At 31.5% G+C, this 16,290-nt stretch overlaps 2 protein-coding genes across 2 annotated transcripts; both read left to right on the forward strand.

Moving 5' to 3' along the window:
- The first annotated feature begins 550 nt into the window (after positions 1-550).
- LOC114413592 (aldehyde dehydrogenase family 2 member C4-like) lies at positions 551-6,174 on the forward strand. The gene is made up of 9 exons (XM_028378064.1): positions 551-805; positions 1,390-1,532; positions 3,317-3,700; positions 3,800-3,889; positions 3,986-4,159; positions 4,452-4,589; positions 5,353-5,490; positions 5,606-5,667; positions 5,780-6,174. The coding sequence occupies exons 1-9, from the start codon at positions 592-594 to the stop codon at positions 6,051-6,053; spliced, it is 1,617 nt and encodes a 538-aa protein (XP_028233865.1). The 5' UTR covers positions 551-591; the 3' UTR covers positions 6,054-6,174.
- Positions 6,175-12,912: 6,738 nt separating this feature from the next.
- On the forward strand, positions 12,913-15,653 carry LOC114413593 (leucine-rich repeat extensin-like protein 4). The gene has a single exon (XM_028378065.1). The coding sequence runs from the start codon at positions 13,102-13,104 to the stop codon at positions 15,136-15,138; it is 2,037 nt and encodes a 678-aa protein (XP_028233866.1). The 5' UTR covers positions 12,913-13,101; the 3' UTR covers positions 15,139-15,653.
- Positions 15,654-16,290: the final 637 nt, after the last annotated feature.

Genomic DNA, 16,290 nt, shown 5'->3' on the forward strand with positions numbered 1-16,290 from the left:
GTATAATAATGACGTGACATTTATGTGTCACATTATTACTTAGGTGGTGATATAACATCTTATTAGTCTGCACATTATAATTTAATAGATTTATACTTTGCTGATTAAAAAATAATTTAATCGATCTAACTAATGGATAAAAATTAAAATCAAACGTAAAAATATTTCATTAATGAAATTTGAATAATAAAATTAAAATAAATTATATTACAGGTTTAAAAAACATGTTTAATCCTAAATTCGTTTACAAAAATAGAAGTTATCCGGGGTTAGGTGGGAATGATTTAATAGTGCTTATTAATTGACGTGGTGTGCCTTAGCAAGAACGGTACGGATTTTCTCCACCTAAATCCTAAAGCTGCACCATGCATGTTCTTGTCTACGCACCTTTGCAGAAGCACTATATTAATTCAAATAAAAAGCAAAATCACTATTTAATTGTTTAAAAAAATAGAAATTAAATGGGGTTAGGTGGGGAATGATTTAAAAAACAATAATGATAGTATTATATAATTTATTTTCTCGTACGTTCTGTGCCTTGAAGAGCACTGATTTTGTCCACCAAAAGTCCTAAAGTTGCGCCAATAATTCATGTTCTTGTCTTTGCATATAGTCCTAATTAATCATATTGCAACATTCCACTTACCGACACCATCTCTACGACAACCTCCTTTCTCTCTATCTCTAGCTCCGATGAGTGCTCTCTCTAACTCCAGTAGTAGCCACGGCAATTCCTTCCTCAAGATGCCCGCCATCAAGTTTACCAAGCTCTTCATCAATGGAGATTTTGTTGATTCCATATCAGGTTCTTGAATTTTAATATTACAACTATTGTTAATTCTATTTTTAATATTTTATAAAAAAATGTTACTTTTAATTAAAACTAGCTTTATAAATAATTACCGTCAATTTTCAATTATCAAAATAATAGTTATTAAAATAAAATGCCAATTTTGATAAATAAATAAATAAACAAGAATAACAGTAATTATGAAATGTTGATGGGGGTTGACATTGATGAAAGATCTAAAACGAATTTTTATCTCTTCTCCATAAGTATGAGTTTGAATCCTCTTATCGTCATTTATTTTGCTTGGTAGACAATTTTTCTTAAAGAGATCTTGTGATGCCTAAGAGATAAGTTGAGTAGTTAAATTGAATGAAACTACTCATTTGCAATGGAGTTAAATTGTGATTTAGGTTTATGTAGTAATCATCTAGGAGTTTAAAAATGGTGTATTTTTTTTAATAAATATATAGTGTACGGTTAATCATTTAGATTTCAAATATTTTTAAAAAGTATAATTTATTTGGATTTCTTCTAAATACAAAATAGTCGGATATATTTCTAACAAACTTCTTTATGATTATTTGACTTGAATTAAAAAGGAAGGACATTTGAGACTATAGACCCCAGAAAAGAAGAGGTAATTGCAAGAGTTAGTGAGGGAGATAAAGAAGACATTGATATTGCTGTTAAAGCAGCACGTCAGGCATTTGACTCGGGTCCATGGCCTCGCTTGCCAGGCTCTGTAAGTTATTCTTTTCCTTTTCTTTAATTAGATATTTTTTAAATTAAAATATACTTTTTTATCTTTATAAATATCAAAAAATTCAGATTTTATTCTTATAAAATTTTCGATATATTTTTTGTTTTCGTAAAATTAAAATGTGTTGTTTTTTTACCATCAAGTTTGGACAAATCCAAACCTATATAACATCTTGTAAAACTTAAATGTTAAGCTAAAATATGTTTCTGATTCATATAAATATTAAAATGTTCAGAATTTATCTCTACAAAATTTTGAATTTTTTTTTCATTCTCTAAAAATTGAAATATGTTACTTTTTGACTGAACATAGGTTCAGGTATGTCCGAACATATGTGGTACTCTTTCATTAGTTTCATTGATGTCTATGGGAGTGGGTGATTCCTGAAAATTAAATATCGTCACAAAATATAGAAAAAAAACCCTCCCACAAATTTATAAATTCTTCTTTCTTTTCTAATTTTCTTCATCTTCTTCAAATTTAAATAAATAATTTTTTATGTATTTTGTAGCGGTTTTTAGCCTCAACAAATCACTCACTCTCTTAGTTATTAATGGAATCAATGAAAGAGTGACACATAGGTTCGGATACCTAAACCTACATCCGGACCAAAAATTAATAGATTTTAATTTTTTGAAAATGAAAAAAAGACTCAAAATTTTATAAAAATGAATTCCAATTATTTTGATATTTATAGAGATAAAAAATATATTTTACCTTATAATTTAGGTTTTAAAAAATGTCAGGTGAATTCTGATTCCTCCAAGCTTGACTTCAAGTCAAAAGCAATATATTTCAATTTTGCGATGATAAAAAACATATCAAAAATTTTACAATGACAGATTCTAAACTTTTTAATATTTATAGAAACGAAAAATATATTTTAATGTATTTTTTAATATGTGCAAAACCATCCCCAATTTCTTACATTATAAACTTCAACGTGTATTTTTAAATTAACGAAAAAATGGAAATTATGATCATTAATTTAAAATTAATAATTAAAATTACGATAATATATGTTTACTCAAAACTTTCGAAAGCCGGTACCTGTATACACATACCATTATCAATGACCTATTCGGCTATTCTAATCGAGGCCAAGCAGTCCAATGTTGAACAAGATACTTGTGAGCTCATGTTTGACTTAGACGGAGTGTATAATGAGGAACAACAAACGAAACATTATTTGAAAGTCCAAGACTATTAAGTGTTTGTGGTCTCAACCACTCTCTATGTCATATATTCAATTTTTTATTTTATGAAAAATTAATAACACGTAATTATTTATCATATAATGATATATAATGACTAATTAGAGACAATGTGATATTCATTAAAAAAAATGTAATATAAGTTCACCTGATAATTTTTCATAATAAACATATGTTTTGAATATACTTTGGTGGGAAAAACTTCTAGCTCCTAATTAAAAGAAGCATGTTGAGTATGTTAATTAAAATTTATGTTTTAATTATGCTAACATAAAGGCTGACTTTAAGCGAACAATTAGGTGAAAAAGTTTAAAGTAAATATCGGAATGACAAATGTAAGTAAAAAAAAATGAATATTATTTAAGAATGAAAAAGTTGAAGAACTTTTAAATAGAAAAGGTAAAAATAAACTTACATGTGTGGTTTATGTTTATTGACGAAGATCTTTATCTGAAGTTTTATTTTTCTTGTTTGAATTTTTCCTTCTATCTATCACTTCTAATCCTCTTCAAATATCTTAATTAATATTGACATCGTATGGTATACACGCAGGAAAGGGCAAAAATTATGATGAAATGGGCAGACCTAGTTGATGAAAATATAGAAGAACTAGCAGCATTAGATACCATTGATGCTGGAAAGCTATACTATATTAATAAGGTAGCGGAAATTCCTTCAGCTACAAATGCGTTACGGTACTATGCAGGTGCTGCTGATAAAATTCACGGTGACGTATTAAAAATGAACGGGGATTTCCATGCTTATACACTTTTGGAACCAATTGGTGTTGTGGGACACATAATTCCATGGAATGCCCCCAGCCTCTCATTTTTCATCAAGGTTAGCCCTTCCTTAGCTGCAGGCTGTACTATGGTCCTCAAACCTGCTGAACAAACACCCCTCTCTGCTTTGTTTTATGCTCATCTAGCTAAGTTGGTATGTATCAAGACATAGTTTCATTTCCTTATCAAAGATGACCCTCACAAAGTTTACTTGAATTTAGGCTAATTCTATTGGGTTTGTCCCTTTTAAAAGGCTGGAATCCCAGATGGTGTGCTTAATATAGTACCTGGATTTGGCCCAACTGCTGGCGCAGCAATAAGCTCACACATGGACATAGATGCGGTAATAAGAAGTTACATGTCAAATATTTACAAGTACTAGTCTCTTAATTGATTTGACTTGTAAAATTTCAATTTCCTTGATTGTGTTGATCTTCAGGTCAGTTTTACTGGTTCAATTGAAGTAGGGCGTGAAGTGTTGCAGGCTGCAGCTTGGAGCAATTTAAAACCGGTTTCACTTGAATTAGGAGGCAAGTCTCCTCTCATTATTTTCAATGATGCGGATATAGACAAAGCTTCCGAGCTTGCTCTCTTTGGCATCATGTCTAACAAGGTGAAATTCTTTCCTTTCAAGGAACATCTAGTAATACATACACATACACACGTATAATATACGAAGCATATCAAATTATGTGAGTATTCTTCTTGTTGGAAAAATGTGAACTACAAATGTAAATTATTAAATCTTATTTGAATAATCAAAATTAAAAGAAAAATACAAAAGAGTTTTCAAGTGGTTTCCTCCTTATCAACTAACTTTTAATTTTGATTATTAATATATGGTTGAATGAGCCATATTTATAGATGTAGCCAATAAATTTTGTATTTCTTCTTTGTGCTTTCAGGGAGAAATTTGTGTGGCAGGTTCTCGTGTGTTTGTCCAGGAAGAGATCTATGATGAATTTGAGAAGAAGTTGGTGGAGAAGGCAAAATCTTGGGTCGTTGGGGATCCTTTTGATCCCAAATCGCTGCAAGGGCCTCAGGTAGGGACAATATATATAGTAGCACGATTATGCTTACAATAGTTCTAAAACGTATTTGATCCTTTGTTTTTACTAGTAACTCTCTAAATAGGAAAATGAATTTTAGTAATTAGTACAAATTTATTTGTTCAAATAATACCAAATGACATGGTGTTAATTTTTTTTTTTATCAACATTCCCATATATTTCTAGGAGCATTTGTTTCGCGTCATCTTCTCTTTTTTATATCAGGAATGTGAGAATATAAATGAGTATTCTCATATTTATTAGAAGGCTATGATAATGTATTCAGGAATATATTTTTATTTTCAAGAAAATTGTGCTCTCACATTGTAAGTAGATTTTATTCCCATGAGTAGGAGGTGAATATCTATATTCTTATGGGAACTCTCTTCTACTCTCTTTCACTTTTAGTTTTTAAATTTTTTTAATTATATAACTCTTTTCAAAATTACTCAATTCTAACCAAACATATTCGTGTAAATAACATTTCTGGTATATTACTCGTAGAAATATGATTCCAGAGAATATAAAATTATAATGTGAAACAAATATCTTTTGGTCATCATCTAATGTATCTTGTCTTGTTTGGTGATGGTTGGATGCACACTATTTTTTTACTATATTGTTCGTCTAAAATAACAAAGTTATTCCAATTATATAGTTCAAACATTTGAATAAATATACGTTTACTTAGTCTGTTATCCCATTTTCACTATATTTTTTGGTGAAATTTATCATAACTTGTTTTCTATTATTATAGGCTGACAGGAACCAATTGGAGAAAATACTTTCATATATTGAGCACGGAAAGAGAGAAGGAGCCACCCTTTTGACAGGAGGTAATACAGTGGGCAACAAAGGTTACTACATAGAACCTACAATTTTCTCCAATGTAAAGGTAAATTTTAATTCCATCAAAGTCTCAACCTGGGTATCTTCAGCATAGTTTGATAACTAACCATCGTGTTTTCATTTTTCTTCTGGAAATTAAAAAAAAAAAAAATCCTGATTAGGAGGACATGCTAATAGCACGGGAAGAAATATTTGGCCCTGTACTAGCGCTGATGAAGTTTAAGTAAGTTATTGTCTAATTTAATGGTTTTTGTTGTAGTTGTTTAGTACAAAAAAAATGTGTTTGTTGGCTTGTTAACGAAGGTTGAATTTAAGTATATATATGACATGAACAGGACCATGGAGGAAGCAATTAAAAGTGCTAACAATACCAAGTATGGCCTAGCAGCAGGAATTGTAACCAAGAATTTGGATACTGCAAACACTATGTCAAGGTCCATTCGTGCAGGCATTGTTTGGATCAACTGCTATTTTACCGTAGGGAGTGATGTTCCTTTTGGAGGGTATAAGATGAGCGGATTTGGAAGAGATTTGGGATTACAGGCCCTTCACAAGTACTTACAAGTTAAATCTGTTGTAACACCTATTCATAATTCTCCTTGGCTTTGAATAGTTGAATGTCTCCTACGTGAGCACAAATGTGAGTCTTTTCATTTGGAATAAATTACACTTTAATTCCTTATAATGTGTGAATTGTCTCTTGCATTATTATGATTACTTTGTTTTATTACCACGTTGTTAACTTAAATATAATTTTTAGAGTGAAACAACAAATTATAGCTATTACATTTTTTCTTGCCATTGACGTGAAAATGTTCCTAGATCCAAGTTTGTATAACTTGCATGCAATCACACCATTAATCTTTTAAAAGAGATAGTATTTTTACATGTATTGGTTTACTAGGCTATCGCGTTGGTTGTGGGCTGAAAACAGAACTAGGTGGATTAGGTACCAGTACACAAGTGGCCCGTTTTATTATGGATACAAAAGTTACCCCATAAATGTTTTTTTTATAAAAAAAAATAACTGTATAATGTAGGGTATTACGTAAAATAAATGTAGCTTAACAAATGCAATTTTTTTTTTACATTCTTAGGTTTAGGAATGTTCACGACTCATTCTATCTGTTAACTAAATATAAGTTGAAGTTAATTTTAGGTGTTAATTTTAGAAAATCATTTCAACGTATTTCTAAAAGCAATTCAATTATATTTTAAATCACTCCACTAGACCTAGTGTCTCTCTTTCTTTTAAAAAATAGTGTCTCACTTTTTTAAAAAATTAAATTAGTTTTAAATAATTCTCCATCTCCAAATAACACTTTGTTTTTATAGATAAATTTAATTATCCAATGATTGTAACTTAATTGCCAACGCACATTCAATTTATGGAAAAAAATTTAAGTTTAATCATCACAAAATACACACTTTTAGAGAAGAAGGAAGAACTCTAGTTTATCACAAATCAAAACTTTTCCATTTTGCACCCATTTTTCTATTTCTCCTTATTTCTTTTCTATTTGTCTTTAACAAATCACCTTTACTTTTTACTTTATTTTTCACCTATTTTTACTTTTATTTTATTTTCATTTATCATATTTCTCTGTTTTCTATCAAACAAGGTATAAGAAAAACTAATAAATAGGAAAAAGATTACAATAATTTTACAAATTGAATTTTATCATTAATATTATATTAAAAATTTTAAATGACACTTATTAAAAATAGTAATAGAAAAAATTAATTAATATTACATTAAAAAAATTAACATAATACTTATTTTGAGATTATTATTTTCAAAATATGATACTTATTTTAGAACGGATGAATTATATATTAATAATAAAAGTTTTGAACATCAATTTTTGTTTTTTATTTCTGTATAAAAAATACCTATACTAATACTATTTATAGTACAACATAAAATCTACATTGATTTTAATTGTTAAACTTTTTAAATGATATATAATGAAAATTCATACTATACACTATATAATGAAAAAAAAATTATACACTATTGGCAAATTGAATTTTATTATCAATCTCGATAGATGGAGTTCGTATCCAAACAAACATTGTTAACAAAATTTCAGGTCAAATAAAAATTAAATCCTTAAATTAAACTTGTCCTTCTTAGTCCAAGTAGTGCTCATTATTAAAGGAAGTCTCAATCATTTGGTTACCTTATAATGAGCATTATCTCAGCAATCAAAAAGGCGGTGGTAGACTAGGGCAGCAAATTAACCAAAAAAGTTCTCTGTCAAACACAGAAGAACTAAGAAGCATCATTAGTATTATCAAGTATGCCTACTCAAACCTGAGCTGGTGTTAAAAGGCTGGTATTTCCTCTGTTGTGGGGTTACGCGTTTTGCAGAGAATCAACTTTCTCATGGTTTATTTAGAACAACACAAAAGTTTATCATTCTAGCGTGCCATCAAGCTTATGTCTTGCCAAAAAAATAGTTAAGCAATTCTTTTTCATTCTATAAATCTCTTCGTTGCTTTCTTTATATGACTTTTTTTGTTTTTGCAATAAATTGAATGTTTTTTTTATCAGTAGTAGTAATAAAGTCCATTTAGTGGCTCTCATGTTCAACTTAATGACTATACTTAGTTGAATTTGGCTGCCTACTTTATGATTCATTGCGCTAAATTTGATAGTGCCCTAGACACTATTTAAAAGCTTTAAGTTGCAATGGGCTGTATATTCCTCAAATTTAGGTACATTGCATGTTAAGCAAGTTCTTCTCAAACAAACCAAAATGTCCAGAGTTAAGTAAAATTGATTTTCATTTAAATAATTTTAAATTGTTGAAGGCGAATAAATATAATTTTTTTATATATAATTTAGATTGAATCTAAATTCTCATACTTTTGTTCCAACTCCCATTACTAAGCCGATCTTATTGGATTAAATATAAGTATTATTAAAACGGTCGAAACTCATTATCTAATCATTCAAATTGCTAAGAGGACACGGATTCCCAACGGTTGTAAAGAAACTCCAAACAGTGAAGCCCATTATCTAATCATTCAAATTATTATTATTATCATTAGTTCTGATAAAAAAAAATATTATTATCATTAGAGATACTCCTTTTAAAATGACATGTACAAAAATAATTTCAGTTGGTTAACGATTGATTTCAGTTAGTTAACCCTTAATTAAATACTCTTTGTCACTCGATTGCTACTGACTACACTTTAATTTTGAGGCTACACCAAATACAAGCACGGGATCATCAGCAGTTGAATTTTAAGTGCAGGTGAGCAAAATCCCTAGAAAAGAAGTAGGGACAATAGTAATAAATAAGATGGTGAAGAGTGAGTTCTACTATTCTTGTTCCTGCGGCTATTAAGAATATGATGTATATCCGATAAAATTCTCATGACCGAATATCTGACACATCTAAATCAAGTACTCCCATTGGGTCATGTATGTGCACAGTATTTCTTGACCCTCAAACATATGCAAAGGAGGAATATTATTTAATCGTGATTATTACCAATAAATTTACTTGAAGATAATCACTTAGCTAAAAATATCTAAATATGATTAAGAGAAATATTATACAACTAATAATCAGAATGTGATAGACCTATAAACCACATCAAAGTTAGTATAAAAAAAGGTGAACTATCAAGTAAGAAAACTGATACATTCATAAATATTATTATATATCTTTAATAATTTTGAATTAAATTCTTATTTGAGTGTTAGAATATTTTAAGTACAGCCTTTGCTTTGTTGAATAATCACACACCCAAGACTTGAATAAAAAACCTTTCCCATTCGACATAAAGACAAATATCCGATTCATTTGTAACAAGATTAGGATGGATTCGCGCGGGATGAATTTAAAATCTAACTCTATCTTCCTGCGTATCTGGATGCCAATCCAAAGCAATAGACGTGAAACCTTATTACATTAGCTTTTGCATCTTTTTTCTCAATTGACGTGAATTTAGTTTTAGAGTATAGACTATGGATTTTGATGTAGAACTGAACACACTGGAATCCATCACAGTTGGAAAATATGACGAAAATATGTCCATCTTTATTTTGTATAGTTCGATCAGGGTTAGAAAAAATTAAATTAATTATGTACATATTACATATAGGTATTCAAAATATATATTTAATCAAATGATTAAACATAAATGAGTAATATATTCAAGTTAAGGTTCAACCAATTAAATAATATCTGAGTTTAATTTTAAATAAAAATAATTTTTAATTAAATTTTATTTATTTTTCAATCGAGTCTCAAGTTAATTATAATTTCTATTTTTTCAAGATAAAAACCAAAAATAAAACTTCAAATAAATTCACCAAAATACAACTATGTATTTTAAATTATATTCTCATTAAATTTTAAAGTAAAAAATTAAATGTTAACATTTTTTAATTAATCAAAAATTATATTCACGTTAGAAAATAAATTTAAGTTTGACAAGTAATCTAATATTAAATTTTGAAATAAAATAGTCTAAAATATTTTAGCAAAATTGATTAGTATTTATGTTCAAATTGAGAAGCTAATCTAATCCAAATTATAGTATTTGAATCAAATCTAAATTGCTTCGATTTTAATAACCCACTACTTTCAATTTTAATTTTAATGTGCGGTGCACCATAAATCTGAAGGCTAATGAGATGATCCAGCTCAGCTGGGAGCATCGTGAGTGACGCGTGGGTCCCAATCCCAGAGGACAACGTCCACAGTAATTTGATATGGACCAGCAGCACATGAACATGAAATCAAAAGTCACGGGACGGAGGAATCACCGAATCAACTGGTCAAGGACAATGTCACGCTCCTGTTAACACTTAACAGTGACTGTTTCTCCTTTTTTTTTTTTTTCTTATTATGAAAATTTTGAAAAACAAATTAACAAACTGTAATTGCAAACTTTTCAATTAAAGCTTAGGTAGTAGGTACTATTCGATACAGTAAAATGAAATTGAAAAAAATGGAATTAAAAAAATAGTTAATTAAAGTAATATATAAAAGTGTGGAACTTGTATCAAATTTTTTACATTTTCTACTCATTTTTGTGTTCCAGTATACCAACCAAACAACCCTTTAGTTTTAATAAAATAAGAGAAAAATAATATGAAAAAACTCTCGTAAATTAAAATTAATTTATCTATCTTAATTTTTAAAAATTCTTATTTGCTTCTTTTAAAAGAGATGTATAAATTAGTTTTAGCTGATAAATAATATGTTTATTTTATTTTAGAATTTTTTTATAAGATTTCTAAATTGATGGCTTTTATTCGGATTAAAAAGTTTAATTCTTATATTTAACACTACCTTTTGTTTTAATCTTTGCATAAGAAAATTATATTTTAATTTTTATGCACAAATATTTACTTGAGATTAATTAATGAAATCAAACAAAAAGGCAAAATTGATATTTTTTGAAGATTAGATGGCCAAATTAAATATTTTAAAAAAAGAAATACGAAATTAATTTTTTTTTGAAATATAAAATATAAAAAGAGGAAGAAAAAAAAAACTTAATCTCTTGTTCTTACCTTTTTGTCTAACTAATTTATTATTTTTTGCAATCTAGATAAATTTGGATTCTTTTCATGATTTATTTTCACTATTAATTCATTGTTTTCAAAACTAGATTGGATCATTCAATTCAATTGGTCGGATCAGGATTTGATCTGATGATTGATTCGTTAACTTTAAAAACCTAACTTAAAACTGGTAAACAATCAAACAAATCCAAAAATGATTTTAAAAAATATAATATTTTAAAAAAATCCTTTTTTTAACTTCTTTTTATTATTTTAATTTAATTTAAAACAATTAGTAGATATATAAATTGAATTATTTTAATATTAGACATGCGTATAAATTATCTTGCCATTTATTATTCACTTTAAAATCAAGAGAGTGACCAATGTGATGTGTTTTGTCGTGAATAAAAAAACTCAAATTGAATAGAAAGGTTTGATTTTGACAAAATTGTAAATTTGATTTTTTCATTTATTTCATAATTTGATTTTGTTTTCCTATAATTTAATTAACGAATTTAGTCTTTTTTTGTTTTACAATTTTTTTATTTCAATTTTCAATTCTAAAATTAGACATTGACGATTAATTGTTTATCTTGACCGTCACATGTCATGTTTTCATTGAACATTAATCGTCACGTGTTACATTTTTATTGGACATTGACTATTAATTATTTTTTAGGACATTGATCAAATGATTAAAAGGAGAAATATTGAGTGTGAAAATCATATGAGAATGCAAAAAATACGCATGGACAACATAATTTTTACCTTCAAATAAAAATATTTATACTTTAAAGTTCTTTAACCGATGTTTTCTGCCATAAAAATAACATAATACTCCTTCTGAACTCATATATAAACAAAAATAATTAATTTCATACTAATTAAAAAAACTAGTTCACATCATTTAAGTTTATTAATTTCAAATAAAAAATATTTTTTTCTATAATATCCTTCATTAAAACTTGCTTGCTATTATGAATAAAAAAATTATTGAAAATTGAAATAGAATTAAATAAAAAATATTTTAGAAATAATAATATTAAATATAATAAAATTAGTTAAATTTACTTACATTACATTTCTGTCCAACGAATAAAATTACTTTTTTGTGTATATATAAATACAGAAGAAGAAGAAGTAATAGATAGTTATAACAAATTCGAGAGATATTAAAAAAGGTAGGTAAATTTTTTGAAAGGAGTCAAAATTACCTAAGATTTGAAAGTGCTTTTAATGCTGTTTCAAAAACTCAATAAAGGCAAAAAAGAATACAGAGATATTAAATGTCCGAAGTTACGAATAATATCATAATGCAAATTATTACGAAATGAAGTGAGCAACCAAGAAAACGTATTTTCTCATTAATTGGAAAATCTAAATACTAGTACCTTGTTAAAGTTTAAATATCAGATAAAAAAATCTAATGAGTTAAATCTGTGGAGATAAAAAGAATCGTATTTTTCTCATTATATATATATATATATATATTGCATCAAATAGTGACAGATTAAGATAGTAGCATGAATGAAAATTTTCAATGTAATCTTACAAAACCTAATGAGAACAAAAGTAATGAATGGAAATGGGTTTCAACTTTTTTTTATGGGAATGCATGCATTGCCAATGAAGAAGCCCAAGAGTAATGACGTGGGACTCGATAGAGCGTCGATTGCTCTCTTCTTCCTCGTTCAGATCACAGTTCAGACGTTTGGCAGTGGATATCAACACATCCAAACAAAAATTACTGCACCTTCCAACAACACTTTATTACTATTAAGTTAATTACAGTTTTTCTCAAACAAGTGAGGCATTGCTCCTTCTAAGTTATAAATAATTAAACACCCCCAAATCCACACCAGTAACAAAGCATTACTTATTACTTTAAATATTGTTAGTAGCAATTGAATATCGCTGGCTGGCAGAGTACGTGTCTACCAATTTAAACCCAGCACAGCATGGTACCAATAAACTCTTTTGCTTATTTACTTTTTAAAATAAAAGGTTTTAATTTTAATTTTTTTAAACAAACTTGCCTAAACGAGACGAGAGAGAGAATCTGGTGGGCTTTGATGAATTATTTCTCTCTGGCATCATAGTCTCTTTCTATCGAAGAAGAAGATGATGATGGTGATGAAGAAGGAAGCAACATACTCCTCCATTCTCACACTCCTCATTGCCACACTCTCCCTAGCCCTCTCCGACGAGTTCGGCGACAGAGGAGAGAATGTCACCGTTGACCCTTCTCTTGTCTTCCAAAATGACCGTCTCAGAAACGCTTATATAGCCTTGCAAGCTTGGAAGCAAGCCATTTTGTCTGATCCCCGCAACCAGACAACCGATTGGGTTGGATCCCAAGTGTGCAGCTACACCGGAGTGTACTGTGCTCCCGCGCTGGACAACCCCAATATCCGTACCGTAGCCGGCATTGATCTCAACCATGGTGACATTGCCGGTTATTTACCCCAAGAGCTCGGTTTGCTGGTGGATCTTGCACTCTTCCACATCAACTCAAATAGATTCTGCGGCACCGTGCCGCACAAGTTCGATAGGTTGAAACTGCTCTACGAACTGGATCTCAGTAACAACAGGTTCGCAGGAAAGTTCCCTGAGGTGGTTCTGCGTCTTCCGTCACTCAAGTTCTTGGATCTCAGGTTCAACGAATTCGAAGGTACGGTGCCGAGAGAGTTGTTCGATAAGGACCTGGACGCCATTTTCATCAACGACAACCGTTTCGTCTTTGATCTTCCGGACAACTTGGGCAACTCGCCGGTCTCCGTCATCGTCCTCGCCAACAACAGATTCCACGGCTGCATTCCGGCCAGCTTGGGGAACATGTCTAACTTGAACGAAATCATCTTGATGAACAATGCATTCCGATCGTGCTTGCCTTCGGAGATTGGGCTTCTGAAGAACCTGACGGTGTTCGACGTCAGCTTTAATCAACTTCTTGGTCCCTTACCGAACGCCGTTGGAAACGCCGTCAGCTTGGAGCAGCTCAATGTGGCGCATAACTTACTCTCAGGTCAAATTCCAGCCAGCATTTGTATGCTGCCTCACCTTCAGAACTTCACTTATTCCTTTAACTTCTTCACTAGTGAGCCTCCCGCATGTCTCGCATTGCCAGCGTTTGACGACAGGCTCAACTGCTTACCGGCAAGGCCGGCGCAGAGGCCTCCGCCGCAATGTAAGTCGTTCTTCTCTAAACCTGTGGACTGTAACTCCTTTAAGTGTAAACCATTTGTTCCTTCACCTACACCTTCACCTGCAACACCGGTAACACCTTCACCTCCATCACCTTCTACACCTTCACCTACTACCCCTGTAACTCCTTCACCTACGACACCTGTAACACCTTCACCTCCTTCCCCTTCAACACCTTCACCGTTTCCTTCACCTACGACACCTGTAACGCCTTCACCTCCTTCGCCATTTCCTTCACCTACGCCACCTGTAACACCTTCACCTCCTTCCCCTTCAACACCTTCACCGTTTCCTTCACCTACGACACCTGTAACGCCTTCACCTCCTTCACCTACAACACCTTCACCATTTCCTTCACCTACGACACCTGTAACACCTTCACCTCCTTCGCCATTTCCTTCACCTACGCCACCTGTAACTCCTTCACCAGTACCTTCACCTCCATCACCTACAACAGTACCACCTGTTCATAGTCCTTCTCCAGGGTATTTGCCACCGCCGCCACATTCTTCCCCTATACCACCTGTGTACCCTCCACAACATTCTCCACCTTCACATACTCCAAAGCCACCTCCATCAAATTCACCATCGCCCCCTTCTCCCCCCCATCACTCACCCGCACAACCTGTTTATCCTTATTTATCACCTCCACCACCACCTTCACCGCCTTGTATAGAACTTCCTCCACCCCCTCCCCAATCTACACCTTCTCCCACACCTTACCTCCCACCACCATCTCCTTCTCCTCCTCCGCCACCAGTGTATGTTTCTCCACCACCACCACCACCAGTTCAATACAGTTCGCCGCCCCCACCGGTATACCATTCACCGCCTCCGTGCGAAACTCCACCTTCAGTTTCTCCGCCCCCACCACCCGCCCCTGTATATGAAGGGCCATTGCCACCTATCGTTGGACTCCCGTACGCGTCGCCCCCACCACCACCCTTTTATTGATTCTTTTGACCAACAATACTCATCACTCACGCTTGTATTATTAATTGCGGCCCTTTCTTCACTAATACTCTCCAATGGAAGGAACGTTATGCGACTCTCTTTCGTCGCTTATTATGAATTACTAGAACAAGAGAACGTACGACAAGGTTTTGTTCTTTATTTTATCGTCAAGAAGGTTGAAGAAAAGCGAGGGTAAGAGGAGAAAGATAGTCTCTCTCCATACATATTGATTTCAAATGTTATCAATAAATAAAAATGGATGACAGAAAAAGAGTAGGTTGCAGAGAAGAGAAAATTGTATGTATAGGGATGAATCCGAGAGCTTATGTTATTATGGCTGCAAAGGCAGTGGCAGTAGCAGTTCCACTTTCTGCCGCAGCGGCTGCTGGTTATTTTTATTGTTATTGTCTCTCCTCTTATATCATACTACTATTTTATTTTTTTATATGTATAAATTTTGTTTCTTTTGCCTTTCAATTCAGTAGTATATTTAATTAGCATTTCGCTTGATTTGATTTTCTAAATTCGCTTTCTCTTATCACCGTCTCAAATCTGTTGCGGTCATGAGATTTTTGGTTTGAATGTTTTTCTTTAGTTTGGCTGTCATTATCAATCTGCATTTATGATCTTATATGCTGCTTATAATCAAGCATCTTAATTATAAGTTGAATCATATATAACTTTCTTTCTCCCCATGACTATGACTGTGACTATTTTACGCTTCTTTTTCTTCATCAGAGGGAGGGATAATCAATTTAATCTATCATTGGAAATGCCAACATTGTTAATGTTAATGTTGTTTCACTTTAATCTTCCTATCGTTGTCTTTGAAAGGATCTACGTACCGTATTATACAATTAGAGCTTCTAGATTTTTGCATGCAAAATTGAATGAAACTTACGTTGAGAATGTAAGGAAGGGAAAAATATTGTTCTTAGGGAGCGTTAGGCACACAAGTAGAGCTTCTTGTTCCTCTACGTGTAAAATTAAACGTAACATATTTGAGCGGGTGTAGGGATCGGGAACAAATTGTTCCTACGGAATGGTCCCCAATAGCCCATGGAGACCACCATCAGAGTCTGCAGGTTCCGAATCAGATTACGGTGGTTGGGCGTAAATAGATACTATTTCCCAAGAACAATTAAAGAGCAC

The sequence above is a fragment of the Glycine soja genome, chromosome 5 (genome assembly GCF_004193775.1).
Source record: "Glycine soja cultivar W05 chromosome 5, ASM419377v2, whole genome shotgun sequence".
NCBI classification, from domain to species: Eukaryota; Viridiplantae; Streptophyta; class Magnoliopsida; order Fabales; family Fabaceae; genus Glycine; species Glycine soja.

Coding starts and splice junctions, on each gene's coding strand:
- LOC114413592 (XM_028378064.1), top strand. CDS start 592: ATGTTCTTGTCTTTGCATATAGTCCTAATTAATCATATTGCAACATTC. Junction 1,533..3,316: donor GGCCTCGCTTGCCAGGCTCT/GTAAGTTATTCT, acceptor GTATACACGCAG/GAAAGGGCAAAAATTATGAT. Junction 5,491..5,605: donor CAATTTTCTCCAATGTAAAG/GTAAATTTTAAT, acceptor AATCCTGATTAG/GAGGACATGCTAATAGCACG.
- LOC114413593 (XM_028378065.1), top strand. CDS start 13,102: ATGATGATGGTGATGAAGAAGGAAGCAACATACTCCTCCATTCTCACA.